At 37.7% G+C, this 22,010-nt stretch overlaps 3 protein-coding genes across 6 annotated transcripts; 2 read left to right on the top strand and 1 right to left on the bottom strand.

The window, feature by feature from the left end:
* Positions 1-391: 391 nt before the first annotated feature.
* Positions 392-5,059, top strand: LOC113660313 (ER membrane protein complex subunit 7-like). 2 transcript variants are annotated; one of them, XM_027173699.2, is made up of 5 exons: positions 396-701; positions 781-900; positions 2,333-2,471; positions 3,010-3,090; positions 4,066-5,059. In XM_027173699.2, exons 1-5 carry the CDS (start codon positions 508-510, stop codon positions 4,210-4,212), a joined length of 681 nt encoding a protein of 226 aa, XP_027029500.2. In that variant the 5' UTR covers positions 396-507; the 3' UTR covers positions 4,213-5,059. The 2 variants fall into 2 exon arrangements, with proteins under 2 accessions (XP_027029501.2, XP_027029500.2); XM_027173700.2 differs by lacking the exon at positions 781-900 and having other exon boundaries at positions 392-701.
* Positions 5,060-5,570: 511 nt separating this feature from the next.
* Positions 5,571-8,648, top strand: zgc:194887 (uncharacterized protein LOC571819 homolog). Of its 3 annotated transcripts, none has more exons than XM_027173696.2 (3): positions 5,571-5,717; positions 5,924-6,074; positions 7,320-8,648. In XM_027173696.2, the coding sequence occupies exons 2-3, from the start codon at positions 5,933-5,935 to the stop codon at positions 8,012-8,014; spliced, it is 837 nt and encodes a 278-aa protein (XP_027029497.1). In that variant the 5' UTR covers positions 5,571-5,717; positions 5,924-5,932; the 3' UTR covers positions 8,015-8,648. The 3 variants fall into 3 exon arrangements, with proteins under 3 accessions (XP_027029497.1, XP_027029499.1, XP_027029498.1); XM_027173698.2 differs by having other exon boundaries at positions 5,584-5,712; XM_027173697.2 differs by having other exon boundaries at positions 5,590-5,707.
* On the bottom strand, positions 8,599-11,285 carry chrm5a (cholinergic receptor, muscarinic 5a). The gene has a single exon (XM_027173695.2). The coding sequence runs from the start codon at positions 10,159-10,161 to the stop codon at positions 8,629-8,631; it is 1,533 nt and encodes a 510-aa protein (XP_027029496.2). The 5' UTR covers positions 10,162-11,285; the 3' UTR covers positions 8,599-8,628.
* Positions 11,286-22,010: the final 10,725 nt, after the last annotated feature.

The raw sequence follows: 22,010 nt of genomic DNA on the forward strand, positions 1-22,010 counted from the left end.
TTCCAAAAACTAGTACCCCAAAAAGATTTACGCTGACCTGAGTCTTATTTGTTGGAAATAAAAACTCTATGGTTTCAATAAACCACAATAATGTCCTTATATTTCTGAATAATTTACCTAATATTTAATAATGTGGATTATGTTTATAAAATATGTTTTATTTTTTGGTACTGAATGCATCCTTGAAATGTATCAAAGTTAAAAATAATATTTAAAAAATAAATCATTAATAATAAAATAAATCATTTTAATAATCCAATTGTATGAAACTCTTAAATAGAGTATTTATTTATTTATTTATTTATTTATTTGTTTGTTTGTTTAAAATTGTACAAACGTATTGTTTTTGTTTTTGACTTTAAACCCTGGGGTCGGCACGTGGCTGTGACGTCATCACGCAAGCGTGGCCCGAAGTCAAAAGTTTAGATTTTGCGTTGTCAGCAAAAAAAAAAAAAAAAAGGCACGAACGTTTATGAACGCTCATTGGGACATTTTTTGACGTTCGAGATGCTTTTTAAATATCGGGAAGGTTTAATTCTGACGGTTTTGTTTGGGTTGTGCGCTTGCCATGACGCAGAAGCGGAAGGAGAAGAGAAATTCCGCATTGAGGGCGGCGCGCTCGTGCACGGCGTGAGGACAGAGCAGTGGACTCCGCTAGCGCACGTGCAGCTGGATGGACAGGAGCATGTCGGCTTCGTCAGGTTCAAGCAAACAAAAACACGCTATTCTCACATGCACTAGCTGCCATGCCATGTTTTAATCATTACTTTGTCCCACTAGACTTGATGGAAGTTTCACAGTAAATGATGTGCCGTCTGGATCATATGTGGTCCATATTGTGTCCCCAGTCTACAGATTCGAGCCTGTCAGAGTTGACATTACCTCAACAGGCAAAATGCGGTATGACTCTCTTAGATAAATAATCCTGTAGAATAGAAATACATATAGAGATATAGATATCTACTTCTGCTCTTGTTATCTTTAGAATAGTTTAGTGTGAGGAAAATAGTGAATAGTGGCCGGATTTGTCACAATATTTTGATGGTGCACTGTTACATAACAGAAATAGTGTTGACTGCTGTTTTCAGTGGAAAGTATAAGCCATGCTCTGGAAGTTACCAGATGGGGTCATGGACTGATTTGCATGTTGCTCGCATTTTCAGGATCATGAAAACGTGTTACATGAAGTTAGATTAGACACTCGGAATAGGATGGAATGGAATAGAAAGCTTATAGAAAATAGAATATTTTATAATTGATTTCTTAAAGAACGAAGAATTCTCTGTTCATTTCATGTTATCTACATTTTTACGGCATTTGGCAGACACCTTTTGTTTTTTGTGTTTTTGTTTTTTTTCTTTTCATCTAACCATAAACTAACCATGTACATTCACCATATGGTTAGTTTATGCCAAAGTTTTTGTCAAAAGTTTATAGACACCTTACCAATCCTTCCCCAAACAAAGTCTGCTGTAGAAATACAGTCTCCCTTCATTTGAACTATGAAACCCGAGTGTGGTCCAGCATTACAGTGCACCCATGCAACCAAAGACATGGTCGTCAAGGTTGGAGTGGAAGAACTTGAGTGTCCTGACATATGGAATGAACCGGACCACTGACTGCACCCCAGACCTTATCACCCAAATTAAATGCCAGACTTCACTAATACTCTTATTGATGAATGATGGGCCAAATCCCCACAGTCACACACAAGATGTGTAAAGACATCTCATAATAGTGAAGGTTACTAAATGTGGAATGGGAACATTCATATAGCACATATGTGTGTGATTCGGGTTCAGTCTCCAAAATAAAGCAGTTCTATTTAGAAGTTGGGAGATAGACACAAGTGAATAATGTATGTGTGAAACAATAATGCTTTTTATTACATATAAGTGCACTTACAAAATGTTACCTAACTCAGTTGTATTATAGTATCATTAAGTATTACTGATTTTTTAGTAAAACTTAATGTCCATTTTAAAATTCAAGAGGTTTATTCTGCATTTGTACAAAAACGTTTGTAATAACATACAAATTTCCTAGTATATGATTAATATTGTGTCAACAAAAACATGGTGTATGAGTAATATGTATTTTGCATTGTGTTTTTCCACCCCCCCAAAAATAGACAAAACAGTCAAAATGGCCCCCATTCAGAAGCCTTTTAATAATGTCTTTCAAAATATTGTCAAACTAACTATTTTGCTTAAGTTATTTTCAATGTTAAGCAAGTGTATCTAATTCTTTTGAATGTGGATGTATGCCTGATTATAGCATGATTGAATATATGCATTACGGTATAATATGCTATAATACTTCTTATCTTTAGTGCCAGAAGAGTCAATTATATCAAGACATCCGAGGTATTGCAATTGCCTTACCCTGTTCAGATGACATGTACAGGACATCATTCATACTTCACAAAACGAGACACATGGGGTTGGTCTGATTTCTTCATGAACCCTATGGTAAGCTTGTTGTTACTATATATTTTCATCTTAGGATGTCGCATTAGGTGATAAGAAGGAAAGATACTTACAGTATGCTGAAGTTCTGGAGCCTGTAGGGCACTTGGGAAGACTGTCTGTCTGTCTTAGGATCAGTATTAAAAAGCTCTTGTGTAACCAGGTTTAAAAATAGGAGATAATTTATTTGTTTAAATATATTTTTTGTGTGTCTTTATGTGGGGTGCTATTTAAAAAAGGTAGTAAAAAAAACAAACAATAAAAATCTATAGGAAGCGATTATATATTCATCTTAGTTTAAATTACTACATGTTGCATGGAATCACCAGACTTATCATTTTAAGGCTTGGATTCATGCTATTTACTGCTACTTTATGATTTTAGTTTTTACTTTTACTTTACTTTTTAGTTCTATTTCTAAATACTTTCATCCTTTAGGCCAGAATTGCTTTGTTACTCTGTAATGGGTCTGTTTATATATAATAGTAAATAAGTGATGACAGATCGGCATGGCTCACCTGTTTTTTTCCACATTCCTCAGGTTCTCATGATGGTTCCTCCTGTTTTGATCATCCTTCTTCTCCCAAAGCTTATCAACATGAATGACCCAGGGATGAGAAGGGTGAGTTCAATCTAGCTTTCTCATTCAGAAAGTGCTGGTTGAAACCTGGGTTGTTGTGTTAGGTCCTTATCAAACTTGTGTGATACACAGGAATCGCAAGAATAAATATCCTCAATCCCATAATCAGCTACCACCAGCCATTCTATCCACAAAAAATTCTGTTTCAATAGACACTAACAGGGCACTCAAGTTTTGAAGACAGGCAAGAGTGACATTTCCAACCCCCCAGCAAACCCCAACCCCCCGACACCGACAACACCACCCACCACCAAAAAAAACAAAAAAAACTGTGTTTCACCAGGATCACTGACCACATTTTAACCAAATAGTATTTGTTACATTTTTATTTATTTGTGTGTGTGTGTGTGTGTGTGTGTGTGTGTGTGTGAGAGAGAGAGAGAGAGAGAGAGAGAGAGATTATGGTGTTGTTTATTGTAAGTGTTTGTTGCCTTTTTGGACTCCTTTATCATTTGTAATGTTGCTCCTATTTAAAACAGTTCAGCTCAAGCCCAGCCGTTTTTAGGGATTGAGGACAATGTCCCGTCCGGAGACAAGCTGTTTCGTGTTGAGGTTCTGTTCAACCGACCATCGAAAATACCCTCTCTAACGAATGTTTTTTTTTTCTCATTGGTTGTTGCGTTAAATCTTACCCATATTCAATAGTGCTATTTTCTGATTGGCTATTGTGTAGCCTCTTTTTTTGATTGGCTGATAAGTGTCAGGCTCGACCAAGAGCTCCAGGGGAGAGACGCTTGGTTCCTGCCCGGTTGACAGCCCTATAATAATTATATTGAGATTTTACATTTATTCATTTGTTTGGGCAAGTATACATGATTATGGTCTTGGTCTTACTCAAGTAGTACATTATTAAATATGATATTTTGAGAAATATAATTGGACAAATGAATCATCATGTTGAAATATTTTCTAGTAATGACCTCTATTGTATCTTGTATTTGTTTGTTTATTTATTAGGAAATGGAACAGTCAATGAATATGCTCAATCCCAGCCCTGAGATTCCAGATGTATCTGAGCTCATGACCAAGTTCTTTGCCCCACCTAAATGCCAAAGCAAATCAACTCACAGGGGACACAGGGGTAGTGGTCCACGCAGGAGATAACGTATGTGAGCAAGAAGACATGTTACTCATGCTTTTGTTTATTCTGATTTCCCCATTTCAGTCTTTTGCTAAATTACTATCACAAATTGTGAACCATGAGTTTGCAAATATGTTTGATGCTGTTACCACCGACGGGGTTTTAGTTCTGTAAGTTTTTATTTCTTTGCTTTTTGAATACCTTTGCTTATTACATTTCTGTTCTTATTGTGCCAGAATTTATTGAGTGTTTTTATTTATTGATTTGGAGAAAACAAGTAAATGTATATTAAGAGCAAAGATATATATATATATATATATATATATATATATATATATATATATAAATGTTATACATTTTATGAATGATACTATTTTATTAGCATAAAGTGAAAGCAACATGTTGAGCTACTAGTTTATTTAATGCATTGTGTGGATTTTGTCTGCATGCTATTAAATTACTTTAGAACCTCTGATTAGAAAATGTGGGTCTCTAAAAAGCAACAGCCTTGGCTGACTACGAAGGAAGTTGAATGCTTGTAGGCTAAATATATCACTAGTGAGAGTAAGAGGGGCTGTAAGGGACAAGCGGTAAGAGAAGCTGAGACTGATGTTGGTTATCGGGTATTGCTTCTTTTGTGGATGGGGACATTTGAGTGTTTGTAACCTTTAGTTACAGTGTAAACACCTATCATGTTGATCAATTTGTTGTGACATCTATTTCATAGACTGTGAAATATTTTTGGCTGTTATGACTGTACTGTATGAAGATTTATACTACCCATACTAATACATACTACTAGTACATAATACATACTAATATATCTTTAACTTATAAAACTTATAAAATAAAGAAACATTTGAACCAGCAGTGTTAAAAAAGTATGTTACTCTATTTATTGTTGATGTACAAAGCAGATCACCTTATATGCAGCAGATCACTGATTTATAGTCGTAAAGTCACTGTAGTTAGTGATATATGATCTAAACAGAGATAAGGAGAGGCATAATATGCTTATTGGAACTGATGGTTATAACTGCCTAATACTTTATGAATGTAAAGTGATTTTAGCAAATGATAGATAAATATTATGCCTTTTAAGCTATTAAGGTATTGTTCAATTCAATTCAAGTTTATTTGTATAGCGCTTTTTACAATAGACATTGTCTCAAAGCAGCTTTACAGAACATAAACATAGAGCAGATGGTAAACATAATTAATGATAAAGGAATTAACGAATAATAAAAGAAATAAGAATTAACAGAATAAAAATTCTAGATTATTAATTGTCGAAGTTATAACAGATTAAAAGACAGAATAATTCAGAAAAATATAAAGCCTGGTCCTGTCCCAGATGGCACAGATAGGCCTACAGTCTTTAATCATTGGTGTGTACCAGTGTTATATGAGAAAGAGGCTGAAGTCCAATGCTGATAGGCCCAAGGTATGTGGCCTATGACACAGTCAGTGTGGACTCAGATTGGGACTGATTTCCTCTTCAAGCAGACGTGATACATGGTAAAGTTGAGTATGTGGATTTTATTTATTTAAAATATTCCTGTCCCACTAGTTACAGATGACAATATATACTTTATAATAGATGTACAGAATATTATCTTGCATATAGACTGCTAATGAAATGATCCTCATTAAAAATTCATTTCAAACTCACAGTAAAATCTTGTTAAATGGATTTCTATGCTACGGTTAATAATCTGCCTATTGTTCTCATAGTATTAAAGGATGATACTTTTCAAGAGTACAGTGATGGCTTTCGTGGGCATTGCCATTTCAGCTGGAGTACTAGCTGTACAGCAGCAAGTTAAAAACCTCCATCTTCTTTCTCCAGAAGAGCAGGAATTGATTCAAAATGCTGGACATAAAGGTAAAAATCAGGCTGGTTCCGTGGCTATTGACTTTTTTTATTTGTTTGACTATATTCATTATTACACTTTAAATTCTTGAGAAAGAGCGCTTTAAGGTGAGAACATTTTAAACTTTCCGAAGCTGTATATATTATTAATATATTATTATTACTAGCTGTAGTAAATATATATATATATATATATAATCCTAATGATATATCTTAACAAATGACATTTTCTAGTGCTGTTTGCAATGAAATATCTAATTTGTATTGTATGGGTTGAGGACACTGACTTTTGTCTCCAAGCTCTTACATTTACATTTATGGCATTTAGCAGACGGCCTTATCCAGAACGCCCATATTCTGTAGTAATATATTTGTAAAACTGAGCAAGTGAGGGTTAAGGCCCTTGCTCAGGGGGCCAGTGATGGCAACTTTGTGGACCTGGAATTCAAATTCGCAGCAAATACCTTAACCATTAGGCTACCACATCCTTCTTGACAATAAAAACACAAAAAGTATAAACCGATGCCATCTATGAACTCATCTTCTGTGTATTATTAACTGTATTAAATGACCAGATTAACTGTATAGGCAAGTTATAGTTCTTATATTATCTGCAAAGGGTAGGTTTTCATTCTAATCAAGCAGGAGCCAGAGCTTGGCTTTAAGTAGACTACAGTATGGTTAGTCTTTCTGTATAAGAAAGGATGCACCTGGTATAGGATATAGGATACATTCTAGGGTCTTCTTTCAACAAGTATTACAATAAATTATACTCATTTTCACATCATCTCACAATGCTTAAGGGTGTGGTTTAAGTAGGAGCTCAGTATGGCATGTGACTTTTGGTACGTACAGTGTACATGTATGCAGTTGCAGAATCTAAACAAATAATCATCTGTACTGTATTGTATATCATCCTGTATAGCAGTGGAAATAAAAGTCTTATGTAGTGGTTGAATATGTAATATTTACTGTAAAATGTTTACCCTACCTCATGATCCTTTAAGCGCACTGGTGATTTCTTTTCTAGCCTGCATTCTGGAACTAAGCACTGATGGGTACGGTTGTCATTTTCGGTTTATAGCCCTGTGCAGGCTTTATTTGTACTCAATCTCTTGTATTGTTTTACTTAATTTTGTGTAATTCACAAATCATAGCATATGATTGTTTGATAAAACATTTTTATCTAGAATTGTATTGTTCTGCATTGGAGTTTTTTATAGATCTTTTATAGTCATCTGTATCTTTCTGTACAAGGGTTACCCAGGGACTGTCATGAACTGTGGGAAATTTCTGGAGGTCAGGCACGGGATGGTGTCTACATAATCAAGCCCAGAGACTCCCCTATTGTTGCGTTCTGTGCTATGCAGGAAGGTGGCTGGACTGTGATCCAGCACATCACAGTTAACAGCAGTGTGGACTTCGACCGCTCTTGGGAGGAGTATAAGTTGGGCTTTGGAACCTTGACTGGCAACCACTGGTTGGGCAATGAGTACATCCATCAGCTCACCAGTGGACCTATTCGCTATAAGCTGGGTATCAAGCTAGTGGACAAAGATGCTATTACCAAAACAGGTGAATATGACCCCACACTGGTGGAAGGAGAAGATGCACAGTACAAGTTACGTCTAGGCTTGTACCATGGCACTGCTGCAGATGCTCTAACTCTGGACCCAGAAAACTACCTCCATGATAACCAGAAATTTACTACCAAGGACCGTGACAATGATAACTATTTCCAGAACTGTGCCAAGCTAGAGTTCCAGGGAGTTGCGGGTGGGGGTTGGTGGTATGACGCTTGTGCCGGTGCCAACCTCAACCGCCGGAACGTCATCTATTGGCAAAAGGACTGCAACAAGGAGCATCTGTGTAAATATGCCTGGATGATGGTAAAGCCTTCAGAGATGGTTAAAATCATACATTCTGCAGAATGCAAAAGGGATGAGCTTTGAGTGAACTTATTACATTGAAATCAGGGTGTGAGAGGGCTGACCAGTACAAACAAAAAGATATCTTTGATCATTTGTTTAAAGACAGGATAAATTTTCTCTTATTTGATAAAAATTCAGGTAACTGAGATCGACCGGGACTTAGATAATATTTATTAGAAGATCAATTGTGATGTTTAATAAATATCAAATTATTATAATTGTATAGGGAGTGACAAAGTTTTGAAGTTGATCTGTGTTTCTGCTAATCATAAATACAAAGAGATTGGTGTAAAGGGCAAAAATGATATCTAATAGTTTATTAATAATAATAATAATAATAATAATAATAATAATAAAAGATGGAGTTACAAAAAAAGGGCAGAAAAAGATTAATGAAAATACTGAAGATCTAAGATTTGCTAATAGCGCATTTATTTTACTGTATGTGGAGCAATCAATACATTAGTCACTATACATATTCTGAAAAAAAGGTCAATGAAAACAACACTGGAAGATCATGTGGACTTATATTAGATATTACTTTGTTTAGATAAAATGTAGCAGTCTCATCTGTACATTCTTTAAGATTCTAATTATTTTTTTGTTCAAATCTGGTCATGAGAACTGTACGAACTCTAATAAAGTTTATCTTCCAGCCTCTTCTTCCACTGGCATAAGAGAAGCATTCGGAAGGTCTTCTGGAAGGTTTTGTTGCAGAGAGCATAGCACATTGGGTTGACTGTGCTGTTGACATAGCATAGCCAGTAGCCCAGGTGCCATAGAGACAGAGGTATGCAATCTGAACAGAAGGTAGAAATAAGCACCATGATGTTGTAAGGTGTCCATGTGAGGATGAAGGCCAGTAGAATAGCACTTAGAGTCTGTGCTGCTTTTCTTTCTTTGATCAGAACCATCCTCTTGCGTTTGGTTATCTGGCTCTTCAGAATTGGGTGGTTAGGTTTAGAAGACATTGCTGTTGACTGCATGCTCATGGACTCAGACAAAGAAAGCATGGAGCTTGTTGCTGTGGGATTTTCATTTTTGGTCTGTGTAGAGTTGCTGTCTTTCACACCTGGTTTGAAACTGTAGGAAACAAACATCTTGCAGTTGTGGGAGTTGTTTCTCCCTGCTGATAGAAAGAAATTCTCTTCCTCACCGTTGTTGCAGAGGACTGAATTGTTCTCTTTATGAACATGATTTTTGTAGACCAACAGGACTCCAGGAGCATGTTCCTCTTCTTCGGAAGATGCATAGCTGGTAAAAGTGGTAAGTTTGTCAGCTTTACACCACTCATCATTGAAAGTGTTGGCATATTTAGTGTTGTTTTGGGTTGAGGATGCCCAGGATACCTGGTTCTGCCTTCTGGTATTGGTGCTTAAGCAGGACTTAATTATGGACATCTGAGATTCATTTTTAGTATCAGGTTCTGTAGAATGGTTGACTTCCTGGAGTTCCGCCAGGTCTTTAGTGCGTTTCTCTGTCTCTTTATAAATCCGACAGTACAAGATGGTCATGACAGAAATTGGGATATAAAATGCAGCAATTGCTGTCCCAAAAGTTATCACAGGCTCTGAGAAGAACTGGATTTGACATTGTTTCTCAGGTACTGTTCTTTTGCCTACAAAATACTGCCAGCACAAAATTGGAGGTGCCCACAGGATGATCGACACAAGCCAAGCCAGTCCAATCATTATCCCAGCACGCTTTGGCGTTCGCTTAGCTCTATAGGTCAGTGGTCTTGTAATGGAGAAATAACGATCAAAGCTAATTACTAGCAAGTTCATAACAGAGGCATTACTAACAACATAGTCCATAGCCAACCAGAGGTCACATGCAAGGCTACCTAGTGACCAGTAGCCCATGAGTATATAGGAAGTGTATAAGTTCATGGAAAACATACCAATGGTAAGGTCAGCAAAAGCCAGGCTTAGTAGGTAGTAGTTATTAACAGTTTTCAGTTGACTATTTACCTTAAAGGACAGCATCACAAGAATATTTCCAGTTATTGTGATGAGGCTTACTATGGCTGACACTGTAGCAATAGTGATGATCTCCCACAGGCTATATGTGGTAAGGTGGACATCTGAAGTGTTGTAACTGAAAGTGGAGTTATCCATTTGACTTCTTTCCATGGTTCTTTTGTCAATATGCTTCCAGAAGCAGTTCATTTGGTTTTCTAGAGGAAACAAATAGTAATCAAAATCAACATATTTTTTTAAAATGTTTTTGCAGTTTGAGATCTTTAGGGCAGTATTTTAGACCAAATGTATATCAGGTTAACATTACATAGAAACAGTTTCAACCTGTAGAAGTTGATGCGTACAAGCTAGTTCTTCTTTTTGATGCAAAAAGGTGTGTGTCCCATTACATCTGGCATAAAATTAACACTGCATTTTCTGAAATTTGAAATTTGATGCCAGTTCAACACCTTGACTGCTTTGACATAATTCCTCAAACAAATCCTGAACATTTTTGGAATGTGGCAGGCATTATCCTGCTGTAAGATGCCACTGAAATTATTTAACACCAAAGCACACGACTCAGACTGCCACATAATGTAAAATAAAATGTGATTCATCAGACTACCTTTTTTTCCATTGTTCCGTGGTCTAGTTCTGATGATCACAATCCTATTGTCGATTTTGGCAGTAGGCAGGGTTCAGCATAGGCACCCTGACTGATCTGTGGGTACACAGTGCCATACACAGAAAACTGTTATAGTAGTTCTACCGTGGGATTGAACCCTATGAGCTAGCCTCTGCTCCCCATGCAGATCATTGAACCATGGGTCCTGTAATCCTGTCATTGGTTCAGTGACTGTCCTTTCTTGTACCACTTTAGGCTGGTACTACCTTATGCATACCAGAAACACCCCACATTCCCTGTTGTTTTAAAGATGCTCTGAGCTACAGTAGTCATCTAGCATTCACAATCTAACCCTTGTCAAAGATACTCAGATCCTTACACCCCTTGAAAGGTTGCCACTGTAATGAGATAACTGTCACCTGACATGTCACCAGACATGGCTGTCCTGTCATTTGGTCTGAATATGACATCTGCAATATTCCATAAATGTAAATAATCCTTCTTCAACATAATTTAAAGAAAATGTTCTGAAAATCATACAGGCATTCTAATGAAAGGTAGTTTAAAAGATCCATCCCATTTTGCCTTGCAGCATCACTGTGAATATGGCCAAGTTTTATAGTAGCGTGTACATTTTCTGAAGGTTGCAGAGGATCTGGTTCAGGCATAATGGTATGTTTATCATTAATAAAAGAAAGTGTGTGTGTGTGTGTGTGTGTGTGTGTGTGTGTGTGTGTGTGTGTGTGTGTGTGTGTGTGTGTGTGTGTGTGTGTGTGTGTGTGTGTAGGGTGTCTGCAACCAGCAGAGGGAGACTTTTACCCTTTCTGGTTACACAACTGCAGCATTTTGCGAAACTTGTATTTCTCCTAGTATTAACAATTCAGTTGTAATCATTGCAGCAGTGGTACATATAATAAACTAAAATAAATAGGCCTCCTTAAGCCACCAGGACAGTTTGTGTACACCTTGGCAAGAATGCTGCACCTTGGCATGGATGTCAGACTTACTGTGGTGATTTGCAATGATATTCCCTCAAATGTGACATGTGGACAAGTGGAATCCAATCCATGGCAGTAAAGTGTGACATCGAGCATAAAATAAACACAAATTTTTCCTTCAGTTTTCACCTGTCTGTAAATACATTTTGATAGATCAGTTGAAATACAGCTTATAGAATCTAATGTCCTAACTTTCACTACTCTACCAGTCTGTTGTTTTCATTGAATTAGATACAGCAAACATGATTCAGTGTGTTTAACGGCCAAGGATACAGCCCATAAATCACAGCAGCTTTTTGTTTCTATGGAAACATTTGACCAATTTCTTTTGAATGACGAGATTCAGCCAGTCTGGAAAGTTGCTCTGGAAATCATTGAAACAAGCACTCAAAAAACAGATGACCATGTAATTCACTCCCCTGTGTTGGTTTAAAGGCTTGTAGATAGAGATGGTAGAAATGTGTTTGTTTCACGAATATAGAGACCATTAGAAGGCGAGCAGTGCCGCAGACCTATAAGCTTTGCTCGTTTTGATTAGAACGGCCACATTAAACTGTACACCACGTATCAACTTAGAATAGAATTTGTAACAAATTAGAATAGATAAAACCAAATATAAGTGTAGAGTTCTTAATTGTATAGTGATCTTTAGCCAAATGGAGTGCTGTACACTAGAGTTTTAGATATATTTATTTCGGAGGGAATACAACAGCCGGCTGATCCACAGTAATGTCCTTCTTCTACATAATTTACCATGGTGGCCAGAGGTTAAATGCTCACATGCTCCATAAATACCTTGTACACCTATGAGGGGAAAATGTATACTGTGGTCAACGTCCCCACGGACAACAGAAGACTGCTGCTGGTTGGCTGCAAGCTGAGAGTTGGATAAGGTAGCATATCTGGGTTATTGTGGTTTTGGTGAGGAAAACAGGAGAGAAATGCAGTGCTGGTGTGGTGGTTTGAATTAACCCCTGAGTCATTCATAGCATTGTTGCATTTCTCTATAACTGCAGTCTTGCCAACATAGCTCACATACTGTACAGTATGACCTGCATGCTTCTCCAGGTTAGATGATTACACATCATTATCATCTGTATAAACTTTGATATACCTGAGGAGCATATAACAGAAGATCTCACTGAAAATAACTGGGACATGACTCTGGCATTTGCTAAAAGCCATCCTGCATCAGTAGATACGTGACTAATGATGTATGCGCTTCTAGTGAGGCAGAACCAGAGGCAAGGGGTTATGACATTTCATTGCCAGATTGTTCACAAAGACAACTCAGTATACAGTGTAAGGACAAGAAAAGTAATCTTGCTAAGGCCAAAGATGTAGCTGGTCTAATAAAATGTTTATTAAACAGCTAAAACTTTAGCTGTTAAAAGGCACTAGTCTTGTTCTTCGGGAGAAAAACAGTGGCACAATCATGGTGTAGGTGAGGGAAATGTTTTGTGATTCCTTTTCATAGTATAGACCTTATTAAGGTCACTATGACCCAGAGAAATAGAACTGAGGTAATGACACACGAAGCTGGAATCGTCCTTATATTATTGAAACCAGGGATATTACCTCTCTACAGGTCAAAGATGTAGATTTAGTCAATCAGAGGAATTATAATAAAACAGAAGATTGAGTTGAGGTCACCTCCAGTGTACAACAAGCTTTCAGAAAAAAAAAGAGATCCAGTAACATTAATGAAGATTTCTTAATAGCATTTCTGAAACCAACAAGCACCAAATTAAGCAATTGTTATTTTCAGGATTAGTGGTGTACTATTGATTTTTTTTCCCCTACTGCATCCAGATTAGTGTAGTATAATAGTGGGAGACCAGTAAGTAAGAAAACCATCAGAAGATAAGTCACTTAAAATTTAAATGAACACAGCATTTAAATGAACACTCTTTCCTTTTTTTTTTTAATTTTTTTTTATATAAAATACATTTAATCTCTTTGCCCCTGAAATAAAATTTCAGTTTTCATCTTACATGGATAAGATTTATTCTTACGGAAAAATTTAATTGATTTTTTCTAAGACAAAGCAGTGTCCCTGATTCCCAACAGACACAAGAAATTCACACACATTTTAACCTGATGTATCTCTTGCTTCTCTTCCTTTCTTTAAGTTAAATCTATATCAAATATACAGTACATGCCGATAGACAGATTTCTTCGTGGCATTTAGAAATCAATATTACTTACTATTGTACTATTACTTACTCAAGAATAAGGTCATAAACTTAAGAAGCTGGATGCTTCTAGAAACAACACTTTACTGTGGTATAAACCCTTTTTACAGTTCGCACCATTTTATCATAAAATTTGTATGCATATTGGCACTTTAAAAACAAACAACTGTTTGCATATCTGTATACTTACATGTGTAACTCTTTAGAATTGGTGTGCTAGAGACTTCTTTCTCAGTGAAAGTCTGTGATTGTTCTCATTGTCCTCCGGTCTCACAATCGGACATGAAGTGTAGAAAAAGCAAAACATTTTGAGGACGTATGTTTAAAAAGTCCTCAGATCCAAGTCAAGATGTATCAAAAACCCCTAGTTCCATTCTCCAAGTATATGTTCTGTTAGGTGAAAATATCACAACGAAAAAATTCCAAACTTTAACAGCTGTATGGAGCTCCTTCATGGATGGATATAAAATTGGATTCATCTGCCCCAAAAATAGAACATGACGAATAAAGCAATATGGATGGTTAGATGTCTAGACAGGAGACGCTACTGCTGCTGATGTTGATGTCCTCTTTGGAAGTCACAGATGTAGCTGACACTCACAGGCTGGGAGAAATTCCCACAGGGCTTTACGTCTTATCATGTTTCGGGACAGTGAGCATGCAAGCGTGGAATGAGAGCAGAAAGAGAGAGTGAGAGCACAGGGGAAAAGTGAGAGAGATGATGTGGAAGGTCTGCATAAGTGTTAGGCAGCACACAGGGCTGTAAGGGTGGGTGTGTGGGGGGTGGGGGTCGTTAGTTTCAGTCGTTCATTCTGAATTTCAACTGCTCCCGCTTCATATTTGACCATTCTGATGTGTGTCACTGTGTTATTACGTTATTTTATTTGTCCATCCTCCAGGCTGTGTCACTGGGAGTAAAGACATAAAGAGTTGAATCTGTTTGAGCTCAGATCTGTTTCACTAAACAGCATGATCATGTGTTACAAAATATTCTTTTGAAAAGACAACATTAAAATGAAAATCTACATACAGTACCAGTGGGCAGGTCTTACCTGCTAAAAACAAGTACAGTACGTACATAGATTGGTACCTTGGCAGAATGCAAGTGGTAGCTATGCATCAACACAAACATTTTTTCTCTCTTATATAATCTATGTTATTCCTATTAAAATTAGTATAATAGTAATTCATTCATCATTTTCTACCGCTTATCTGAACTAACTCGGGTAACGGGGAGCCTGTGCCTATCTCAGGCGTCATCGGGCATTGAGGCAGGATACACCCTGGATAGAGTGCCAACCCATCACAGGGCACACACACTCTCATTCACTCACTACGGACAATTTTCCAGAGGTGCCAATCAACCTACCATGCATGTCTTTGGACCGGGGGAAGGAAACCGGAGTACCCGGAGGAAACCCCCAAGGCACGGGGAGAACATGCAAACTCCACACACACAAGGCGGAGGCGGGAATCGAACCCCCAACCCTGGAGGTGTGAGGCAAACGTGCTTGAGGCACAGGCTCCCGTCACCCAAGTAGTTTGGATAAGCGGTAGAAAATGAATGAATCAAAATGTTCCACATCTCCTTTTGCCTAACTGGCCATTGTTTCTTGCTGCTATTGTGGTTCAGTGGGTTTTCCTCACCATACCACATATTTGCTGGTGCATCTCCTTATCTTAGCTGGTATTTGGTTGGTTCTGCATTCCCTGCCGTTTATTTGAAGGTGTACTTGTGAATAAGATTTGTTAGAGTGATTTCCTGGTTTGCCTATACCACACTTTTTATTAGTGACTCAACATCCCCATCCTTCTAGCTGACTAGCCACCCTGTCGTGCCTGCCACTAAGTGCTGCTACCACGTTTAAGTGCTTTTACTTTGCTATTTATCAATGTCTCTGCAGACTCTGCAGAAACTCTGCATCCACACACCCCAACCCATCACCCCATTGTGTAGCCAAATACTGGCTAAAATGCCATTCATTTGGTTGAGTGGTTTTCGGTCCCCATAATGTAAAATAATGTCTTATTTGAAGTTATTGTGGTGACAAAGTATTGAGGTGACAGGTGCTGGCACAGACACATGAAACATCATGTTTTCCAATTTGCTTTGACTAATAATTGAAGCATGGGAAACACACACACACACGCACACGCACACACACCCACACACACACACACACACACGCACAATATGACCAGTAAACCTCTGTCCTCTCAACTAGTAATTCTCAGGTTTCTCACACATTTCAGGTGATTATGGATTGAAGTATGGAGGCATATGGATGTGTATATATGATGTATGGAATGAAGTATCTTAATATATGACACTTGAATGTGGTGAGACCCCAGTCCACAGCCGGGCACTATACAAACACATAATCATTCACACCTAATAGCAATATCTGGCTAGATTATTAACTTTCCTTTTTTGCTTTTTTTCTATCTAAAACTTGATTCTTTAACCATTTATATTTATTCAGCTATGAAAAAAGACTTTTGCACTAGCACATTTGCACTAGCATCTTTCTTTGCAGTGTTTGGAAAATCACCACAAACATGGTCACGGAGTACTCTCAAGCAAAACCTCATTAATCAATAGCAGTAACTACTTTGTCACCAAAGGTAGAAGTTCGAAATAGTACTTATGTACAGGGTTATATTACAGACCTCATGCTGCAGAGAAAGTTCTTTGGAAACTTTGCACTAAACACCAGTAACACTGATTTATTTGCAATACTATTCGAGCAATAGAGAGGCTTACACCTAGTCTGTTATATTGGATAGAGAGCTAATAATTTTGGTATGATAAACACAGCCTGGAGGATTCAGTGTTAGATTTTGCTTCTTTCATATCAGTGGGAGCAAATGAAACAAAAGTTCCAATTGTGTAAATTGTTTAAATTGTAGCTTTGAGATGATAATATTCCTATTATTTTCTGCTTATCAAAGATACCTGCTTAAATTCTGCTGCCATGAAAGGCATTCTATGGTGGTATACATTGTTGAGACAAGGCTTAATTTCCTGTTAAGTCCATTATATAGAGTGCAGTTCAGAAGTCATGTCGCTCCTAGCTGCTGGTATTTTAGGTGTGTGTATGCATGCTTGTGTGGCTGTACAAGTCATACACTGCTGCAGGATGTTGGCCTACATTCATTTCTAGTCCTCATTAAGCCACTGATTCATGCACATAAAAGCAATGGGCATTATAGGAGGTGTGCATTTACATGTATAGCATTTGTCACATGGTTTTAACCAGGGCGGCTTAAGATGCCTTGTAATCTTTGTCCAAATCATATACTAATGCAAACACAAATAGGTCAGTGCCTAAGAATACATTCGGTTGAGAACACTGTTAATAAAAAATAATTTTCATGACAGAACCCCCCTGTCTAGAGGGGCCAAGAAAGTTTGGGACCCGTAGGCAAAATTTCTGCAATCTGAACAGGGCCTAGCGGTGGGTATTTCGACAAATGAAGTGTCCTTATGATAGCAGGGAGGTGTAGTAGTACCTCAGTGGTGCAAGGATGCAGTTCAATGTCCTCAGCAGAGTATCGAGGCATAGCAATGTCCTCAGCATAGCAGAACAACTGAGCAATGTCCTCAGTGGATCAGGAAGGCAGTGTGGTGTCCCTGGGAGAGCGTTAATGTGGGACCACAATGTAATCCTTGAAATGAGTAGGAGACAAGACTAAAATGTTATCCTTAAAGTCAGCAGGAGGCAGGGCAATAACATGATCTTCAAAGTTGGCCGGAGGCATCATCCACGAATTCAGCAGGACACAAGATGACAATATCATATTCATGGTCAGCAGGACGTGGTTTGCCAACATATTTTTCAAGGTCAGCAGAAGGTGGAGGATGTAGAACAGTAGAAGGTGGAGGATGTAGAACAGTTGATTCGCTGTGTCATATAGCAGTGAAGTTTTCTGGTGTACTGTATGTAAGTGAGGTGCAAGTGGAGAGGTCATTATCTCAGCATGTTTATTATGAGTATTCTAAAGCAGACAGCAAAAGTCAAGGATAATATTTATTCACAGCTAGGAACGTGTGAGGGTCTAAACCATAAAATACAATAGCTTTCACTAAGCAGTCTGTGGGTAGCCAGCTGGGCCTTCTGTTTTAAAAGCCTGGAAGGGAAGCTCTGACAATGTCAAGACGGTGCCCTCAACCATTTCTAGTTATTCCTTAACACCACCCTGAGCTGTCATAATGGCTATAATGGCTATAATGGTAGAAGAGGAAGAATTCAAGAGGCTGTTTCTGATGGTTCGATCCATGGCCTGCTCATCCGTTATATGGGAGCGGTAGAGGTAGAGGTCAGCAAGGGAAATTTGAACAGAAACATAATGTTACTGAGGGATTTCCTGTTACATTATAATCTGAGAAGCATGTCATGTAGTCAGTCTAGATAAGCAAATCCCTGCCTCATTCTTTGCTGTGGAAGGGGGGGTAGGTGGTGGGTGGGGTGGAATCCAGTGATATACTGTTCTCTTTCAAGCTTTCATTTCAGTATTTCAGTATGGGATTTTGTGATTCCCAAATTGCCAAACAAATTCAAATTAAATTTATTTGTATAGTGCTTTTAACATTTCACATTGTCTCAAAGCGGGGGGCACGGTGGCTTAGTGGTTAGCACGTTCGCCTCACACCTCTAGGGTTGGGGCTTCGATTCCCGTCTCCGCCTTGTGTGTGTGGAGTTTGCATGTTCTTCCTGTGCCTCGGGTGTTTCCTCCGGGTACTCCGGTTTCCTCCCCCGGTCCAAAGACATGCATGGTAGGTTGATTGGCATCTCTGGTAAATTGTCCGTAGTGTGTGATTGCGTGAGTGAATGAGAGTGTGTGTGTCCTATGATGGGTTGGCACTCCATCCAGGGTGTATCCTGACTTGATGCCCGATGATGCCTGAGATAGGCACAGGCTCCACGTGACCCGAGAAGTTCGGATAAGCGGTAGAAAATGAATGAATGAACATTGTCTCAAAGCAGATTGACAGAAGTCAGAACTGGGGAAAAAAAATTAAATACAAATATTAAATAAATATATATAAAGAAGAAGAAGAAAAAATAAGAACACAAATAAATAAATTAACATGCATTTAAAAGTTAAGATTACTTTAAAAATATTAATTTCAAATTTTAAATACTATATATCTATTTCTATACCAGATGAGCAAGCCAGAGACGACAGCTGCAATGAAAAACTCCCTGAGATGTGAAAGTGACATACGGCTAAGTACGGTGACCCATACTCAGAATTAGTTTACTACAAAAATGTTTAAGGTATTGTCCTAGATTTTCCTCAGTGACACATATATGAATAAAACAATCCACTTATCAGGAAACAGAGTGTGTAAATCTCTAGAAGATGGAGCATTCCTTTAATCTCTTTATGGCAAATTGACATGTGAATGAATTAGATGTCTGAAGATGAATTAGATGTCAGGTTTCAAAAAAGTCTGTATCTTAAGCAGATTGAACCATCACAATAGCCAAACTAAAAAAATAATTGTAAGGTAAAATCGACCTTTGATTTATGAGACATAGTAGACAATTTCACAGCTAATTTCTATAGAGACTTACATTCATATTGGATATTATTCACAACACTAAATACTAAATTTAACCCCAGCTGCAGATGCAAGGTCAGTGTTCACAGCGGATTTGGAGATTAACACAATCCTGCTGAGTTTACATCATTACTCCAATTTCTAGGTCAATGGCTGTGGTTGTATCTGGCCTGATGTGAAAGACAGTCATTTATAATGTATGATGTTAATGGAATCATATAGGACACTAGTCTAAAGTTTAAAGTTTTTTGTTTGCATTTTCTATTACATGTGTTAGTGTATGCACACACTTTCTGCTCTTTCTTTCTTCTTTTTGTCTTTTAAAACCAAGCATACACACAATATCAAGGGTAGTTGAAAGGAGACGTCACATCTGTTGCAGAATTATGTGTCTAAACGATGGAGGACAGATGCTCTAGCTCTACCTTCCTGCACAGTGCAGACTAATCTTTTTATTAAGTCTTTGATATTAAGTGAATTAGAGATGGCAACAGCAAAGTGTCCACAAACATGAATCAGAACACTTTGATTGTTCGTACCAGTAACTCTATATCTAGTACGCTTTTCAAGATTTAACATTTTATTTGTCATGTACACAGTTATATACAGTATATTTCATTCTATGTTTTATTAATTCTATTCTATATGGGCTTTTATCAACTTTATCACCACATGTGTAGTATTTAGTCTAATATATGAACAAGAACAATTGAATAACTAGCTCAATCTCCAAACCAAAAGATGATACCCAATATATACTAAATATTGTACTTATTATACATACCTTTTTACTGTTCATTATGTGTTCATTTAGTATTTTGTCAGAATAAGCACCAAAAATACAAAACCATTAAGAAATGAACAATCTTAACAAGTTAACAAAATTCTTATTTTTCCATTTATTATTTAGGGGGAAAAGGGTTTTCACAAGGAAAAGACATTTATTCCCCACCTAATACCTTTCAGTGAGATATTGGAAGGCAGGTAAAGAGAAATGGGCAAGGTGACAATGGGCTAAATTGCAGAAAACCATTACATGTGCATGTAAACATATGTTCAATTCCAGTTTTCAATTCAAGTTTATTTGTATAGCGCTTTTTTACAATAGACATTGTCTCAAAGCAGCTTTACAGAACATAAACATAGAACAGAAGGTAAACATAAGGAATAATATAAAGAATTAATATAGTAAAAAAAAATTCAAGATTATTATTAGATATATTTAGTTCACAATGTGATTTATCCCCAATGAGCAAGTCTGAGGTGACTCAGGCAGCAGTGGCAAGGAAAAACTCTTTAGAGGAACCTTTAGAGGAACCAGACTCAAAGGGGAACCCATCCTCATATGGGTGACACTGGAGGGTGTGATTATAAATACACAGTCAAACAAATGTTGTATCGGTGTAAGGATCACATGGAGTTCGGGTCTCCTCTTTAGTATCACAGAGTCCAACTGGAGCTGGTAGATCTGTAGATGTCACAGGATTCTCACAGAGTCGGCCTCATCTCGGTGAAGGTCCAAAATCTTCGTCGCACGGAAGACGATCGGAGCTGGTACAATATCTGGATGCCTCGGGATGGGTAAAAAGAGAGAAGCAGTGGGGAGGGATTAACATATCTGCTGTTCATAAAAAATGTGCAAGTCTGATGTAATAGTGCACAATATTATGGGATGTATTATGTGTACGCCTGACTAAAGAGGTGAGTTTTTAATCTACATTTGAACTGGGAAAGTGTGTCTGAGCTCCGAACAGGAAGACTATTCCAGAGTTTGGGAGCTAAATAAGAAAATGCTCTACCACCTTTAGTGGACTTAGATATTCTGGGAACTACCAGAAGTCCTGAGTTTTGTGATCTCAGAGGATTGTAACGTGTTAGAAGTCTAGTTATGTACATGGGAGCTAAACCATTAAGAGCCTTGTATGTAAATAGTAGCACTTTGTAATCATTTCTAAACATAACAGGTATCCAGTGTAGAGATAATAAAATTGGGGTTATATGGTCATATTTTCTTGTCCTAGTGAGAACTCTGGCAGCTGCATTTTGGACTAACTGTCGCCTATTTATTAAATTTGCAGGACAACCACCTAGTAATGCATTACAATAGTCCAGTCTGGAGGTCATGAATGCATGAACTAGCTTCTCAGCATCAGATACAGACAGGATGTTTCTTAGCTTGGCAATATTTCTATGGTGGAAGTAGGCTGTTTTTGTAATATGGGCAATATGATTTTCAAAAGACAAGTTGCTGTCTAATATAAAACCCAGGTCTTTCACTGTCGAGCTACTAGTAACAGTACATCCCTCTAAATGGAAGTTAAATTGTGAGAGTTTCTGTGTACTAGTTTTTGGACCTATAAGTAGTATTTCTGTCTTAGAGTTCAACAGCAGAAAATTGCAGCTCATCCAGACTTTTTATATCTCTAAGGCATTGAGTAACTTGAACACTTCTGGTTTTGATGAGATATATAACTGTGTGTCATCAGCATAGCAGTGGAAACTAATCCCATGCCTTCTAATAATGTTCCCTAATGGAAGCATGTATATCGAGAAAAGCAGAGGTCCTAGAACTGATCCTTGAGGGACCCCATAATTAACTGGCAATAAACTGGAGGATGCACCATTTAATTCTACAAAATGGTATCGATCAGACAGGTATGAACACATGA

Source organism: Tachysurus fulvidraco, chromosome 12 (assembly GCF_022655615.1).
Source record: "Tachysurus fulvidraco isolate hzauxx_2018 chromosome 12, HZAU_PFXX_2.0, whole genome shotgun sequence".
Lineage (NCBI taxonomy): Eukaryota > Metazoa > Chordata > Actinopteri > Siluriformes > Bagridae > Tachysurus > Tachysurus fulvidraco.